The sequence below is a fragment of the Triturus cristatus genome, chromosome 6 (genome assembly GCF_964204655.1).
Source record: "Triturus cristatus chromosome 6, aTriCri1.1, whole genome shotgun sequence".
NCBI lineage: Eukaryota > Metazoa > Chordata > Amphibia > Caudata > Salamandridae > Triturus > Triturus cristatus.
This window is the reverse complement of record NC_140589.1, coordinates 226264884-226281399: the sequence shown is the minus strand read 5'-3', so window position 1 is coordinate 226281399 and position 16516 is coordinate 226264884. Positions and strand designations below refer to the sequence as shown.

Here is a 16516-nt window from a genome sequence, read left to right as displayed (position 1 = left end):
TTTTCTTGGATTTCTTAATTACCGAGTGCTCCTACATGTCATTTTCATTTTTACCACTTCATATTTACCACTTCATATTTACCGATTCGTTAATTATGTATTCGGTAACTCTGAATCGGTATTTTGGAATTCGGTAAATATGAATCGGTATTTACCGCCTCATATTTACCGAAAATTGGTTTTTGGACTCCTACATCTCACTTGTCTGAATACCGGTCGGTAACGGCATATTTACCGAAAATCGGCCGTTACCGACCGGTATTTGGCTACCTACATGAGGCCCAAAGTATTAATAGGTAGCCCTGTGTAAGGCAACAGCAGTAGGAAGGGTTGACCTGTTCCTGTTGTCTAGGTGTTTGTTGTGAAAACTGTGGGGCAGGATAATCATCCCCAGAGTTTCAAAAGTGGATATATTAGAAGATTAGTTGGCCTTAACCGCTATAACAGTAGCTAATTCACATAAAAGTATGTTAGCTTCATTTGCTCTTGAGCCTAGAAAAAACACAAACTATACAAAATAATAAGTCACCTTTAAGCTACTTAGCTACCTCTATCAGAACTATTGCTGGAGTACACGTTTAGATCAGAAATAATTTGCTTCTGAGCCATGTTCATGCTCTACAAATAGATTCATAGGCTTGGCTGGCACTATAAGTTTAATTTGTACCTTTGAATGGACCTGTTAGTGAGCTGGAAGATCTGCACAATGATTTTCACTAGAAGAAGGTTGTAAAACCCTTTTAGTGTCAAAGGTGAGTGTCTTGTAACAGGAGCTTCATCACACTTTTAAAAAGTGGGAAGATATCTCAATTAAACCTATTCAGATTTAAATTGCAATTCCAACAAACAGCATTTGTGTTCCACTCAAAAATCTGGCCTTGGCACACTGCAATCCAAAATCAGCTGGTATCCAAAAAAAGGGTGTCACAAAATATTTTGGTGCAAGTAGGATCAACAAGGTTTGTTGCTCTCACTGGGTTGAATCTCTGTTTCCAAATCTTACTTCCAGTACTAAAAAGCACATCTTCATTTCGATCCATATACCAAAGAAATATATGCGAAAGTGTCCTCTAGGGGAAATTACCTCTGAAAGTCTGGTGAAAGTTGCTGAGAAAGGTCTGGAATCAGCTGAAGCTACTAGCTTAAGGCTAGATGCAAAGAGACTAGTTTCCGTAGAATCAGCCCTGAAAAACTATACCTCAATTGGTTTGGATAAAACAACCTTGACCCTTTCGAACCAAAAAAAACCTGTTGCATATCTCACATTGAACTTGAAACTGGTTTGACACACCAACTACGTGCATGTAGGAATGTCAACTATGTTAATGAGCTTCTGAATTCAACATTTGCTCAAAGGCTGAAGGCTTTTGACTTGATCACTGGAAATGGTTCAAACTAAGAGCTCAATTTATAATTTGGCAGTTGGGCTGTCCTTCGCCAGGGCAATGGAGTAAATTACTTTGTCGCCCTAGCGGACGTCCAACCGCCCAATTATGAAAATGTCTGGCTGCCCGCCGGACATTTCAAGCATCCACAGAAACAGCATGGCGGTTCATGTGAATTTATTGGCACATTGCAGTACGACTCTTTCAGACATAGGAGAGCCATATGGCATTTTCAAAAACCCAAAGTAGGTTTTTGTTTTGAAAAAAGAAAAATGCCCCCCCTCACCATGGGTGTCATCTCTCATGGTTAGGGGGCATTTTGATTTTTACTGCCGCTTTTCACAAGGGTTTTTGGCTATACTGCGCATCAAAAACTCACTACATCTCTTCCCCGCCAAATGGGGTGGGCAGATATGTTACCGATTCTCCACTGTCCCTTACTCCATTGGCCCTGGCAAAGTTGGAGCATTCTCCACAGTGGCCAAACCAAGCTCCGCCTTCTTCAAAATTTGGCAGCGGAGCATCATGTTGGCAGTAAGCATACTCTGTCACCATTGCAACAGAGTATGCCTACCACCAACATATACATCAGGACCTATGACTTCTAAGTAAGAATGTACACAGTAGACCAACCCTAACTGCACATCCAGGCCCTTTCTTGTAAGCCTGACATTGGTCCCTTGACTTCCAAAGACTTACAGATGGGAAAGGTCGGTAAACTGGGAGCTTTTAAAACATGTCTGATTACATTTATTATTATTACTGGATTTTTGCACATTTATTTCTTATGGTAATTTTTGTTTTTTCACCATAATGTTCAACCATCTTTATTTTTGCTTTTTCTTAAGCTTAATGTAGATCCTTAAGTTCAACAGCCCTGATTATGAGTGCCCTAAATAGTAAATGAGGTAAGGTATTTTACAGATCGGTGAATACCTCCTATTCTAATAATTAAGGGGCATATTATCAAGCCAGGCGATAAAATGATTGCCGCTTTAGCGGCAGAAAACTGCAGCTAAAACGGCAATAATGGGCTTGATAATATGCTCTATGGAATTCCAATGGAAGCCCATGTTAGATGTGAAGGACATCTAACCTGAGCTTCACTTGGAAATCCATAGAGCATATTATCAAGCCCATTATCGTCGTTTTAGCGGCAGTTTTCTGCCGCTAAAGCGGCGATAATTTTATCGCCTGGCTTGATAATATGCCCCTAACTACAAAATTGGGCATTACATGTGGAATTTGGTGCCTACTCACTTAACTCAGCTTGACTAAGTATTCACCAGGCATTTTTCACTCTATAAATTTCAGTATGTTTATCCAGCTTAAATATACCTGGGGAAAACTCTGATGACTCAAGGTTCACTACACCTGGTAATTAGCTCATGGAGAAACCTCCACTTGGGGTGCAACTGCAATCTGGAGTTTTTGCAGGGATTGAAATGTATCTCCAACCTCAGAATATGCATTTTTTTTTAAACTGTAACTTGTTTTATTGTGCTGTTACACTTAACAGTAACACCCAATACTTTTTCTCTGACAACTGCCATTTTGCTTAGACCCAGATTCTAGAGGTGGAATGTTGAATAGCCTAGAAGTTCAGTCACAAACCACAAAGCAATGTGACCCCTGACCAGCACAGGCTGACAGGCCACCCACCAGCAACTATGAAAAAAGGTTTCTGTTTTTTCAATAATTATTGCTCGTTGTGATTGTTTCTGGAGTGTTATTCTGGAAGGTAGTAAGAATCTTCCTCTTTTAAAGCTCTGAATGTGATTTAGACATTTTAAAACACATGATCACATTATTAATAATAATATTCCTGGCATCCTGGTGTTTACATCTTGCTGTTTCTTGCTCCAGTTGAATTGGTGATCCCTTGTGCTCTAAAGGCTCACTTGAAATATTAAAAATCATGAACACGACAGTTGATTGTTTAGTCTTATTAAATTTGCCTATTTTGCTAGAAGAGTCATGAGTTACAGAGAGCCAGTGCTGTGTCAATTTATTAGGCATTTGACAGCCTATGTTCATTCATGGTCCCTTGTTTTTTTCCTTATACTGAGCTGAAGAAAGGAAGTTTCTGCATTTCTGTTAGGGTCAAGGTCATCTGTCTGCAGCCTGTTAGCAAAAGTGACCTACAATTCATGGAAAGTACTTCAGAATTCGGATCCAAAATCAGAAAGATCTCTGGGTGAGCAGCCAAGACTCCACCTAAAATTGTCCTAGCTACACCACACAAAAGGCATTTTCAGTAGAATGAGTCAAAAATGGATTGTTAGGACTTCAGTAGATTGCAGGATGAACAGATCTTCTGCATGAACATAAATAACTCCTCAATCCTTCTTTTCTCAAACTCACACCTACAATGAGCTAGACATCTGGAGAGAAAAAAAACAAATCAGTAACACACTCCTAGCTAACAGGTCACATTGGGGCATATGTACAAGAAAGTGGCCTCACTCCGCCACTTCAGATATGCAAGGCTGCACCATATTTACATGGATATGGCGCAGCCTTGCGTTTCCCCCTGCGCAGACGCTACACTTAGCAGTGTAGTGCCAATGCAGGCCCTCCTGCATCATAGTGCAAGGGTTTCTGCGTGCAGGGGAGGCTTGTGTATGTGTAGGAAGGTCTCCCTTCCTGCACATAAACAATCCTGAAATGCCATTTTGTCACTTCTATGTGAGCTGCTTAATGCAGCACACATGGAAGTTACAAAATGTCTTTTTTTTTTAAAAGATTGTTTATTTGCAAGACGGGTCACCTTCCTGTACATAAACAATCCAACACTTTTGCTTTTTCCATGTTTGTTGCACAAGGCAGCACACATGGATAAAGCAATATTAGGGCAGGTTTTCCCTGGTCTTAATTTTGGTGCTGCCTCCTATTTACGCTGCCCTCGTAAATAGGGGGCAGCATCAAAATCAATGGGTGTTGCGGTGGAACACTCACTGCAACACTCACTGTCCACCGCATTCATGCTAAGCATTGCCTGAAAGGGAGCCTCATTTGCAACGCAGCATTAAGCCAAGTTAAGTGGCTTAACGCTGCCTCGTAAACAAGGCAAGGCCCTCTACGGCACGGGAACATTACAAAAAGTGACGTTTCCTTGGCGATAGGGCCTTGTACATATTCCCCACGATTTTTTCATGGTCAGCTGCTATGGCTACAGTAGCCCATCAATAAATCGTTAACCACACAATAAGTGGTAGAGCCAGCAAGAAAAGCCTACGGCATAGCACTAGAGTAACGTGCTATGCCGGTAGGCAACCACAGTCATATAACAAAGTGTGGGAACCCACTTCTCTCTTATCAGAGCCATACATTTTTAATGTACAACATCGTTCCTCTTTGGCATTCATCCCTAAAATTACCACATTGATAACTATCACCCCATCCATACTAAAATAATACTCATTCAACAAAAATTCCAAACACAAACATGATGCAAACCAACTGCAAAAACTTAAGCCACCACCAATAGACTTCTATACTAGACCAAATCTAAATGCACCAACTCAAAACTGTTGAGAATGTACCTACCGCGTCCCCTACTTACATGCTGCAATAGTCCGTCTTAGGAGCCACTGTCCCACTCTGTAAACATGCCTCTCTCACAGTTCTCACATAATAGAAATAAAAAAACTCACAAATCCCAAACATCCTACAATCAAACATCCACACAACACATTTAGCCTCACATTCATTTTTAACCAAGCTTATTTTTCCCTTTTTACACAGCCATTATGAATAAACGCTTGCTACTCAAGCTCAAGATTTGCATTTTCAACATCAACAAAAGCTATGAAAAGTGAATTGATTCTAGCTGATTGCTTTTAACGCCACAACAAATGTTATTCAACATGACAGCATAACATGCTGCCAAGTCCCCAAACAATAAGGCTAACCTCGAAAGGACTTACTCTGAGCACAACTACTCACAGCACTACTCATATGACACACCTTGGTATAGCAATCCATCAGCACAATCATAGAAATAAAAAAAAATCAGCTATCCTAATTTAAGGACAATGACAAATATTAAATAAACTAGGGCATCATCACTATAAAACTCTAAATATAAAAAAGAGCGAAATCTGCCAACAGTAAAAGCACCAGCCCCCATGACTTATCCTAAACATCCTACAATGTAAATAAAGACGAGCCATTATCTCTGCAAAAGCACCTCTACTAAATGAATATAACTACATATGGAGAAAATGTATCTCTTATTGCACCCAGAACCTACAAAGTGAACACTAAAAAACTGTACAAATATCACACGTAGGTGCAATGGAAAGCAATTGTCCTTCACCTCAAACATCCATGCTGCTGAATGCTGTCCTAAAACATGTTTCATCAATCTAAGAAGAAACAGAACATAACACTACAGGGAACCTTGAATATAACAGTTAGTACCATAAAACATACTTTACATCTTAAAATATCTGGCAAAATCATTGGTATATTCAACAAGTTCAACATCTTATCCTATTCAGCCAATCCCCACTCTTGTGAACCGGTAAAATTTCAGGCTGGACCTACAGGAAATCCACTTTTGAATTTGAAGATTTATACAACATGGCTTATCACCAGGGAGGGATCCAGGCACTAGGAGATTAAATGATTTGCCCAGAATTATAGGATGTTGAACCAATGTGAAGCGTTGAACCCTGACCCCCTCCAGTCCCCAAGTCAGCAGCTTTGACCTCTGTGAACAGTTCCCCCCATTTTTGGCATAGTTAGCTTTGTTTCTGACATCTGGCAGTGAGGGACTGCTAAACAGCCAATCACTGCACATGCCTTTGCCTAAACTAGAGAAACTATTTCAGCTAATTAGCATATATGACTTTTGTAGAAGTCAACCATATAAATGCACAGAGCATTCATGTTTTTGTAAATGTCAAATATCACATATGAGCTACACTGAGATTTTATATGGCCTCTGTGATTGGCTAAACCTGCACAAGGGCTGAAAAGCAACGATGTCAGACTGAAGACCAGGCGTCAGCACTGGAATGCTGGTTTAAGATGTTTTTGTTATGAAAAAACGGAGTTGAATCCTATCGAGTTAGCTGTCACAGTGCCTGGGAATGTAAGGCCCCACTTTATGGTATTCAACTTTAAAATATGTCATATGCATGTTTATAGGGTCACATCATTTTTTGTTCTATATTACAATGTATGATGCAGCAGTTTTCACATCTGTATGTCTGTATAGTTTTAGAAAATCGTATTTGTCTAAATTGCACTCAGAAAAAGACAGGATGCCATTCCTGCTAAATTTACCTAATTAGTGGAAATTATAATAATTACTCGACATTGACAATTATTCTATAAGCCATAAAAATACTTGTTATGTGTTTATATTTCTGCCCATAGAGAACGAGTTTAAGCCTAGTGGCTGTTAATCCCCATCTGTATGAACCACCAGTAGCTGATCACAAGTAAATACGTTTGATCACGCCTTTCTTCAGTCTAGGAAGCAGTGTAAGTAGGCCATAGATCTAATTAGCTTGTAGAACAAAAGACACCCTGGTGTTCAGTCAACCTCCTGTTTGACAGTCCTACGTTAATTGCAGACAATCACCTTTCAAAGCATTTCTCAGGGAAATGCCTTCCCATTTCAAGTGTCCCCTTTCTAAACAACTCCTTCTTAAGGAATCGGACACAAAAGAGAATCCTGCCGAGAGCGTTAGGAGCATTTATCCATGTAGGGAAAAGGCTGTGGTGGCTAGAAGAGGTGTGTTTAGCTTTGGTCCCAGAAGAGGTGAGCTTTTTGAGGGGCCAGGAATGGAAACAACATCCCTCCACCATTTTGCAAAGCAGGGACACAAGACTTTGTGAGATTATTTTGGTGATACAGCAGCATGAAGAAGCAGTCACGAGGTTGTCCATCTGAAAGGTGGGAGGGGAGAATTTTTGGAAATTATGTTGTAATTTTAAATTAGTGATTTTAGCCAATCACTACTACACCAACTCACTAAGTCACCTCTAGCCGTGCATTCTTCCTTCCAGTAGTGAACAATATAGCTGGCTCAAAATGTCGTATGGTCGGTCCGAGGCCAATCAAAGAAACTGATTAGTAAAATAATCAAACCTGCATTGTAGGAGTCACTGTCTAAACAAATAGAACATATATGAACCCAACACTAAGACTGCTGCACTGTCCTGTCCTCTTGTACTCTCTGCCAATCAAATGTAACATGACCTTAAGACTCCTTGTCATCAACCAATAAAAAACTATAATGTGATATGACACCACATACATCACAGCAAATCAAAGATTAACGTTGTATGTAATCCTCATTCTCTTCCATTAAACCATTTTTCCCAAAATCCACTATCGGCTCCTGATCTTCTGGTATTGAAGATCAGGAGATAAAAAGATCTTTCTAAGCAACTCAGCAGGAAGACTCACAAATTCCACCACAATGCAGTCAACTATACAGGAGTTTAAAAACAAACATACATAAATCTCTGGGTTGTCACAGTCAGGTGTAGGTGTATATGTGCATAACAAGCTTGCCCTCTCATGGGGTTTATAGAGTGGACTACTGAATAAGTTATATTTATTCTACGGAAAGACTGCCAACTATTAACAGGCTCATACCAGTTGCACCTTACTTCATATTTTCGAATTGAGTGTAATTGATTCAGACTTTTCCTTATGGAAATTCCTCCTGCTCTGGCAACTGCAAGGACAAATTTGCATTGGAAAACATTGCAGAAAGGGGGAAGCATGCAGTTCATGCAATTCCCCACTTTGGCCTGCAAGCCTCAGGAATAGGAGGGTTGAATTGACTGGGGAATACCATGGCCATGTGATAACGATATTTACCCCGAGCAATTTTACCTCCTGGCAAATCCAACCAGGCTCAAGTGATGGGCTAAGTGACATTGGCGAGATTAGGGGAACATAACTGTATGACTAGAAATACTAAAATGAAACCCTTGCTCAGGCACCGTTCTTCAGACATTGGACCCGATTCATCGAGCTGTCTGGAATGTGTAGTTTGTAAATTTTATGCAACTAATGATCCTATTCAGGGGCAGTATCTCCGTTATGGCAGAGGAGAGTCTCCCCACTGCTGGAACCAGCAGACACATGTAAAATAAAATGATAGTAAAGCAAGTAATAAAACGGCTTTGTTATCATTTTTATTTTACACCAGGGCCGCAGCTGAATATTGAGGGCAGGGCCTTCCTTTGAGGGACAGCAGTAGGAGGAGTGCTGGGTACAGGGCACTGCAAGTATGCATGTAGGTTCGGCCGGCCATCTTAGGACAGCCAAACTATCATGCGCACGTGGATATCTCCAGGCTGATGGTCGGAGATATCAGCAAGTTCTCAGGTGCACAGGCTCCCAGTCCCTGCTGGAGTGTGAAACTAGCTCGCTCCGCCCAACCCTGGCGCTTCTCTTATGCAGGATCATACCAGCATGAGAGCAGCATCTGGATTGGCACAGGGGATTTTGAGAGCCTATGTGTGTATCGTCAGCAGCAAATGAAGAGGCAGCTTGCTGCCTCACCACTTGTCCCTGCTAGCGGCCGCCACCGATCCTCTTGCAACACTACTGAAAGCTTAAAAAACTGAAGTTATTCAAGTCTCTGGGATCACTATGTTTTATACCACTCACACCATAGAAACTAACTGAGGTCTTGTTTTGGCAATTGTTATTACAGATGCAGCCAAATCAGAGCTGTTTTGTTCATACATCTTGGCCCGTACTACTAATCACACACTGGAAGTAGCATCTTCTGTAATGGCTAATTATCAAAGGCGGAAATTAACTGCACTGAAATTCTTTAATACTGACCATATGGCGAGCCTGCTAGTGTTAGTAGAACTGTATTCTACCGGTGGTAATTGTTATGTAAGAAGGCCACATACCTTTTGCTTAGGGTGCTGTTTGCTTCAATTGTCCATCTAAAAGTAATTTTTGTATTAATACAAAGGTACCTTTGTGTTGTAATAGATCTCAGATCTGCATAGCTTCAGCCCTGTTAGCCTCATTCACTACCATTCACCTGAGAGCCCATAATTTACCTCTTGCCACTCAGATGTAAACAAGTATTTTAAACAACCTTATACCCTTTCATTGGTAGCATTAAATGCCCCTATGGTGAGATCATTGATCTGCTATCCTGAGAATTGGATACCCATGGCTGGGACATGTAAGTCATCAATAAGTATTTGAATTTGGATTTCGATTAAGTATACACTAGACCTTGTCCTGTTTCAAATAAACACATTTGGAAATGCCACAAATTTGAGATTCCTAAATCCACACATCTTTGGTTGTCATTTAACATTATTAGATCTCCAGGTATTGAACATTTGCAAATATAAATGAAATACACGCTTTCAAGAACAGGGTAGCAAGAAGAACCTGACTTATGCATCGCTTTCTTGAAATCGGCCTGCCGGTTCTGACATTAGTGGACCACTTCACCATGTAAAAATGTGGCTAACTTCACAGATCTTTCAACATAGACATTTTGCACTATGTATGCAAGGCAGAACATTAACATTTATGTCACAGTGATGATACACAGGTCATGATAGGAAAAATAAACATTGTTTAAATGACACATATTTACACATCCTTGTAAGCATAAAGAAAGAATTAAATAATCCTTCATGGTGGGATCATCTTTCGAGTCGCTGATCCTGCTTTCGAAGGGACTGCACTCACTTCCGGAGATTTTCTGTACGTGCTTATTGTATAAAGCCTAAAGGAAAACAAAATACAACTATATTTAGAACAAATGAAGTCACATAGCCTGTGACTTGCATTGAATAAATATTTTATCTGTTTAACAAGGGCACATATAAAGCTCATGCAAATACGCCTTCAGGGGCTGTAGGCAGGGAATATGTAACTTTCTAAACGTACCTTTTCCAAAATATTTATTATAAATCCAACTTCTCCAGTCCAAGAATTAAATTAGTAGTTGTTTCCTAGCCATAGATTAAATTTAATATTGAATCCCAATGCTTTCCTATGAAACAGCCAACAGGCTACAGTGAAAATGGATTTTGGGGCCTTTTCAATGGAATCCATGTTTAACGTTAAACCTTTACATGCCCTACTTTTAAATATCATTTCTTAGTCTTTATTTCGATAAAAATTTCATCATACAAGACATTTGACAGCCAAGATAAAAAAAATACAATCACAGTAGTTAAAAAAGAAGATCACGAACACAATGTCATTTAGATAGTCAGTTGCCTCCTATGTCTGATTGTCCAAACCCAGCCTAAAAATTTGGCCACTGCCACTACAACACATTCGGCTGAATCATATCTTAAGATACTGAGGGCAACATATCCATGTCTTGTTCCCAGGGTGCGACAGATGGGTTTCAGCCATTTAGCCCTGGGTGCTGCATATGCTGGACAAGCAAAAAATATATGCCCAACTGAGTCAACACAGCCTAAGCACCAACTGCAAGAATCGCAAGACCCACCCTTCCATTTTTTTGTAAATAAATTGGTGGGAAGGGAGCCGACCCTGAATTGGTGATAGAGTTTTCTATCGCTGGGTCTGGTAATAATGTCCCAGTAATCTTCTAACAAGGGGACTGTTTTATGTTCGAAGAACCTACCAGACAATGTATGTATGTATGTATGTATTAAGTTCTTATTGAGCGCTACTGCCACCCCAAGGGTATCCTGGCGCTTGACCTTATGGGAGTCATCAGATCTAATACACTACATTGCTCTTGGAAAGAGATAGGTCTTCAACTCTTTTTTAAAGGAGATTAGTTCTTGCTTACTCCTTAGCAACAGAGGGAGGGTGTTCCACAGCTTAGCTGCTGCAAAACCAAAAGCACGACCACCCATCCTCACTCTAGAAAATTTAGGGACTGTAATCAAAAAAGCCGAGGAGGATCTTAAAGGTCTAGCAGCCTGGTACCAGGAAAAGAGATGTTGGAGTGGCAGCGGTCCCAGCCCGTGCAGCGCTCTAAACACAATGCAGGCAGCTTTAAAAAGGATACGCTGCTGAACAGGTAGCCAATGAAGGTCAGATAATGCTTCTGAGGATGACGCGGAGCGAGGTCGGGCTAATGCCAACTTGGCTGCCATGTTTTGAATCCTCTGCAGCCTAGATATTAAAGACTTAGGTGCCCCCAGAAGTAGTGCGTTGCAGTAGTCTAATCTACTGAGTATAGTACTGCGCACCACCTCTACTCGAGCCCCTGGGGGAAGCAACGGCAAGATTTTACGTAGGGCTCGAAGCAGGCCCATGCACGTTGCTATAGTCTTATTTACCGAGGCATCCAGCTGCAGACAAGGCTCAAACATGATCCCCAAGTTACGGGCCGACTCAGCAGCTGTCACAGTACCCAAGATGGATGCCGGACAGAAATCTTCTGGCAGCGGGCGAGAGGGCTGATCCAATGAGCAGTGAAGCACCTCGGTCTTTGCCCCATTAAATTGAAGTGAATTGAGGCGAAGCCACTCTGCTGTTTCCGACATACACTGATGGAAAATATCCCTCGAGACCGCCTCCTTACCCTCAAAGGAAAAAATCTGTTGCGTATCATCGGCATAATTGATGACTGAAATGCCGAAGGATTTTATCAAACTGATTAGGGGTCGGAGGTAGAGGTTGAAAAGGATCGGGCTAATCGCAGACCCCTGTGGCACACCCTGCTTCACCTGGGGTATGTCTGACTGAAACGGAGGTAATGCAACTGCTTGTTGCCTATTGTCCAGGTAAGATTCAAGCCAGCCCAGCGCGAGACCGCCCACGCCCGCTTTCTGGAGACGATCCAGCAGGACAACGTGATCCACCGTGTCGAACGCGGCCGACATGTCCAGCAGCAGTAAAAATGCTGCCTTACCTGTGTCGACACGCGTTCGCAGATCGTCCAACACGGTGATCAGGGCGGTCTCAGTCACATGTGCTGGCCTGAATCCAAACTGGAGTGCGTCCAGGCAAGCGTTAGATTCCAGAAAGTTTGATAAAGTTCTTGTAACCAACTTCTCTAGGATTTTTATAGGGAATGGAAGCAGCGAGATAGGCCTATAGCTGGCTGGACATAACGGGTCCAGTGTGGCCTTTTTTAGCAAGGGTGTCACAATTGCAAGCTTCCAGCTATCAGGAACCGAAGCTGAGGCCAATGATTGGCAGCAGATGGTATACAGCGGAGGTAGCAGTTCTGTCTGGAAGGCCTTCCATATCCTATGTGGCAGAGGGTCAAGTGGGGAACCCGACGATACGCCATTAGCCACTATACAGAATTCCTCCAAGGAAGGGATAGGAAAGCAAGATAATTGCTGTTGTTCCCCCTTAACCTCCTCAACACCCAGGGGGTGAGGAGGTTTCCGTGGAGAAGACTCTATTGGGACCAAATGGCTCGAGATCGAGAGGCCACTCAAAATAAGCCTGATTTTTTCCTCAAATGCAGAGGCCAGGGAATTGCACAGCTCCTGAGATGCTATGGTGACTGGAACTGCGCAGGCCGGGTTCGCCAAATTGTTGACCAGTTTAAAAAGGGTCTGTGATTTATTGGTGGCTTTGGCCAGAGAGTCTTCCAGAAACTTCGACTCAGGGGAAACTGAGAGATCTTTGAATTGTTTTTTTTGTGGAAAAGGATTGTTAGCTGGGTCTGTCCAAAGGATACCTAATCCCATAGATTCCAGTAATAGTCGAACGTGCTTGCACCAGGAGATGTCGCCAGGAGATGTCGCCGGCTCCCAGGATAGAGCGGACATCCAGAAAAGCTTTAGCGTAAAAGCCTAATTCTGGTATTGTCCACAGTCTCCTCCAAAAAGCCAGTGGCTTGAACCTGGCGATATCATCAAAGGAGTGGCAACCGAGATCCAGCAAAAGCGGTTTCACTGGGGTGGAGCTGGGGAGACCCGTAAGTTTTCTAAAAAATTTGTATTGTGCTGAGACCAGGGGAGAAAGGTCAGCAAAACCCCAGAGTTCCACACCATACAAGATTGCTGAATTAATTCTTGCTTCATAAATTTTGATGGGGGGACCTATTATTTTTGTCTGGGATTGCTTGTGTTCCTTGGCCAAACAACCCGAAAGTTGAGCAAATTTAAGAGAAAGTACGTCTATTTGAGGCCTCCAGTTCAGTTTATTTTCAAAGACAACCCCCAAGTAAGTCATAACATTGGTTCGTTCCAAAATGTCCTTGTTCATACACACCTGGAATTTCACGGTTTTCCCTTTATCAAAAACCATATATTTGGTTTTAGAGACGTTGACTAGCAAGTCATAATCAGAGCAGAATGTGGAAAATACATTTAGAGCCGACTGCAACCCTGACAAAGTCTGGGATAAAAGTAGGGTGTCGTCGGCAAACATAAGGAGGGGTATTTTGGAACCACCCAACGTGGGGGCGTCTGTTGAAGTATTAGAAAAATATTGCACGACTCTATTTATAAATAATAAAAATAGAGTTGGCGCACGGACGCACCCTTGTCGGACACCTCTACTAACATTAAATCTGTCGGTTACCTGACCTTGGTTCCCCCAACGCACTTGACCAAAATTATTTTCGTGCAGCCTAACGATGATGTTTAGAAGATCCATAGGCATCCCAAGCGCCGCTAATTCGCCCCATAGTTTGGTCCTATTAACTAGGTCGAATGCAGACCGTAGATCTACAAAAGCAGCATATATTGTGCCACCACAGAGATAAACCGTTTTCCAGACAATCAGTTGGAATTTGAATGCCTGGTCTATGGTGCTAGTGCAAGATCTAAAACCTGCCTGAAGTGGCGAGATGATATCTTCCTGTTCGACCCAAGACTGGATCCTAGCCAGGATCATTCTTGCAACTATTTTTTGGACCGAATCTATGAGGCTTATTGGGCGGTAGTTCCCTGGGCATGAACGGTCACCTTTTTTAAAAATGGGCAGAATCTCGGCACCCTTCCAAGATTCTGGGATGGCAGCCCCCTTGGCAATAGCATTTGCCAAGAAGACAATGTAGGGCACCCACTTGCTAAGGTCGGATTTAAAAAGATCCGCGGGGACACAGTCAATTCCTGGAGCCTTGCCACTAAGTACCTTCAATAAGGCCATCTTAACCTCTTCGATATCAAATTTAAGGTTCGTGGAAGAGGTCAAATCCCAACTTAAAGGGAGAGCAGGCTGAGCAGCCAAGTTACTTTCCGAAAACTGGGATTTTTAGTGTGATACCCAGTTATCCGGGGAAACATTATTGGAGGGGACCTGTGCACTGGGTGTATTACCCCACTTCAAAATATGCCAAAACAAGGTGAGGTTCCTATGTTTGCTAGCAGACAATAGGTCGCTCCAGTGGTCATTGTCCCAATCACGTTTCGCCTGAACTTTGGCCTTGGTGTAAACTTTCCTTGCGGATTTAATAATTGCCTGGTTTTTAGTATTAATGGCTGTTTTTAATTTACTATAAGACTCCCGGCAGTTTTTATTGTACCAGGAGCCTGGCTTAGAAATGGTGGGTATCGTGGCCTTACAGGGTTTGGAAAAGAGGGACTTAAGGTCAGAAAATAGTTTTATATGTATATTTGTGGATTTGCCAACGACATCGTTGATATCCCGAAGAAGCTGAAGATCTACCAGCGCGGTGGAAACTTTATGGCTAATCTCGGAGAGTATTACACTATCGAGGGCAACCTTTTCCCAGCGCACTCTCCGTTGATTGTTGGTTAAGAGGGCTTTGGCAGTCACAATCTCGGAATGAGCACTTCTGTAACGGGGAAAGAGCAGAAGTGACAGGACTAGTGGGTTGTGGTCACTCTCTGGACGGTCACAAACCACCATGTCACTTAGGGAGGACCAGAACTCCACTTTTATTAAAGCATAATCAATTCTGCTACTGCGACCACGACCATCTGAGAATGTTGCCTTGCCATTCACATCGTAAATGGTACGTCCGTTTGCAGCCCTAAAACCTCGCTCCATACATAGGCTCATCCACTGGACAGCGGATTCGGTCCACCGCTTGATGGGTGGAAGATCAAGAGGGGGAATTTTAAATGTAGAATCAACTTCCAGGGTCAGGGATTCCCAATCAGGGAGCATCGGCTCAAAACAACAGTTCAAATCACCTACTATTACAACATTGGAACGGGGGTCAACAGTGTCCAGAAACCCGTCCAGTTGTAAGAAGGTGTTAGTGCCACGTCCACCAGGGAGTCCCCTGTTATAAACGTTGATGATTAAGATTTGAGGTTCATCATTGCAATGAAGAGAAATGATCAGTAGATCGGGATTGTCAATTGCCATTTCTGTGAGTTGATACTTCAGGGTTTGCCTAACCCAAATGCAAAGTCCGCCAGAGGGGCGGCCCCTCGTACCACTAAAGGCCCCCTTTGAAAAGTTCACATACCCAGGATAGAAAATAGGGTCAACAGCCCACGTCTCCTGAAAGGCCAGGATATCGTGGGAAGTTACCCACGTAGACCAGTCCTCTATGGTTAATTTACTGCGGAGACCAGCAATATTCCACGAGGCCAGGGTGAGGGCAGGGGAGCTATGGGGGGCTGAGGGCAGTGGGGTACGCATTGGACTCAAGGCACCTTGAAAGTTTGCAATATTTACAGATGCCGTACTCGCATCCACAGGGACACAAAAATCAATGGAAAGGGTGGGAGATTTACCAATAAGCGACTCACCATCAACTGCTACCGACATGGTTTTTAAGACGTTGGCACTGCTGATGCTGGGGGGCGGATAGGTGTCCAAACTCGCCATATCGGGAATAGAAAAGTTAGAATCCTTGTAGTGGGCAACCTGAGCAGCACGGACAAAACCAAAAGGAAAAGCACCCCGATCCATATTGATTCTCCTAAACCCACTCCAACCAGCAAAACAATAGGGAACTGGGCCAGCGAAGGGCCTAGACACACAGCCCTCCATGTGGGAATTAGAGAATGGTCAATCAACCCCGTCTAAATTGCTCAGAGGAGCATAAATGTTGGACAAAGGGAGGTGAAAGTCAGAGCCTGGCGGGCGGCGGAAGCCCCTATTGACCCTTTCCCAACCAGATGACATGGCACCATGTACAGCACGTGAGTCACGAGGATAAAAATGTGACAAATCCAGGGCAGATATACCAGTGGCGCACAAAGTATTAGGCTGGGAACATATGTGACTCACTATCCTGGGG

General features: G+C 42.7%; 1 protein-coding gene across 3 annotated transcripts in view; it reads right to left on the bottom strand.

Annotated features, from left to right (window-relative positions):
* Positions 1-9690: 9690 nt before the first annotated feature.
* Positions 9691-16516, bottom strand: part of OPN5 (opsin 5) — a 501550-nt gene continuing 494724 nt past the window's right edge. For all 3 annotated transcript variants that reach the window (XM_085610579.1, XM_085610580.1, XM_085610581.1), the window contains exon 7: positions 9691-10126. In XM_085610579.1, the coding sequence (XP_085466705.1) occupies positions 10033-10126 (94 nt within the window). In that variant the 3' untranslated portion in view covers positions 9691-10032. The remainder of the gene's footprint in view (positions 10127-16516) is intronic.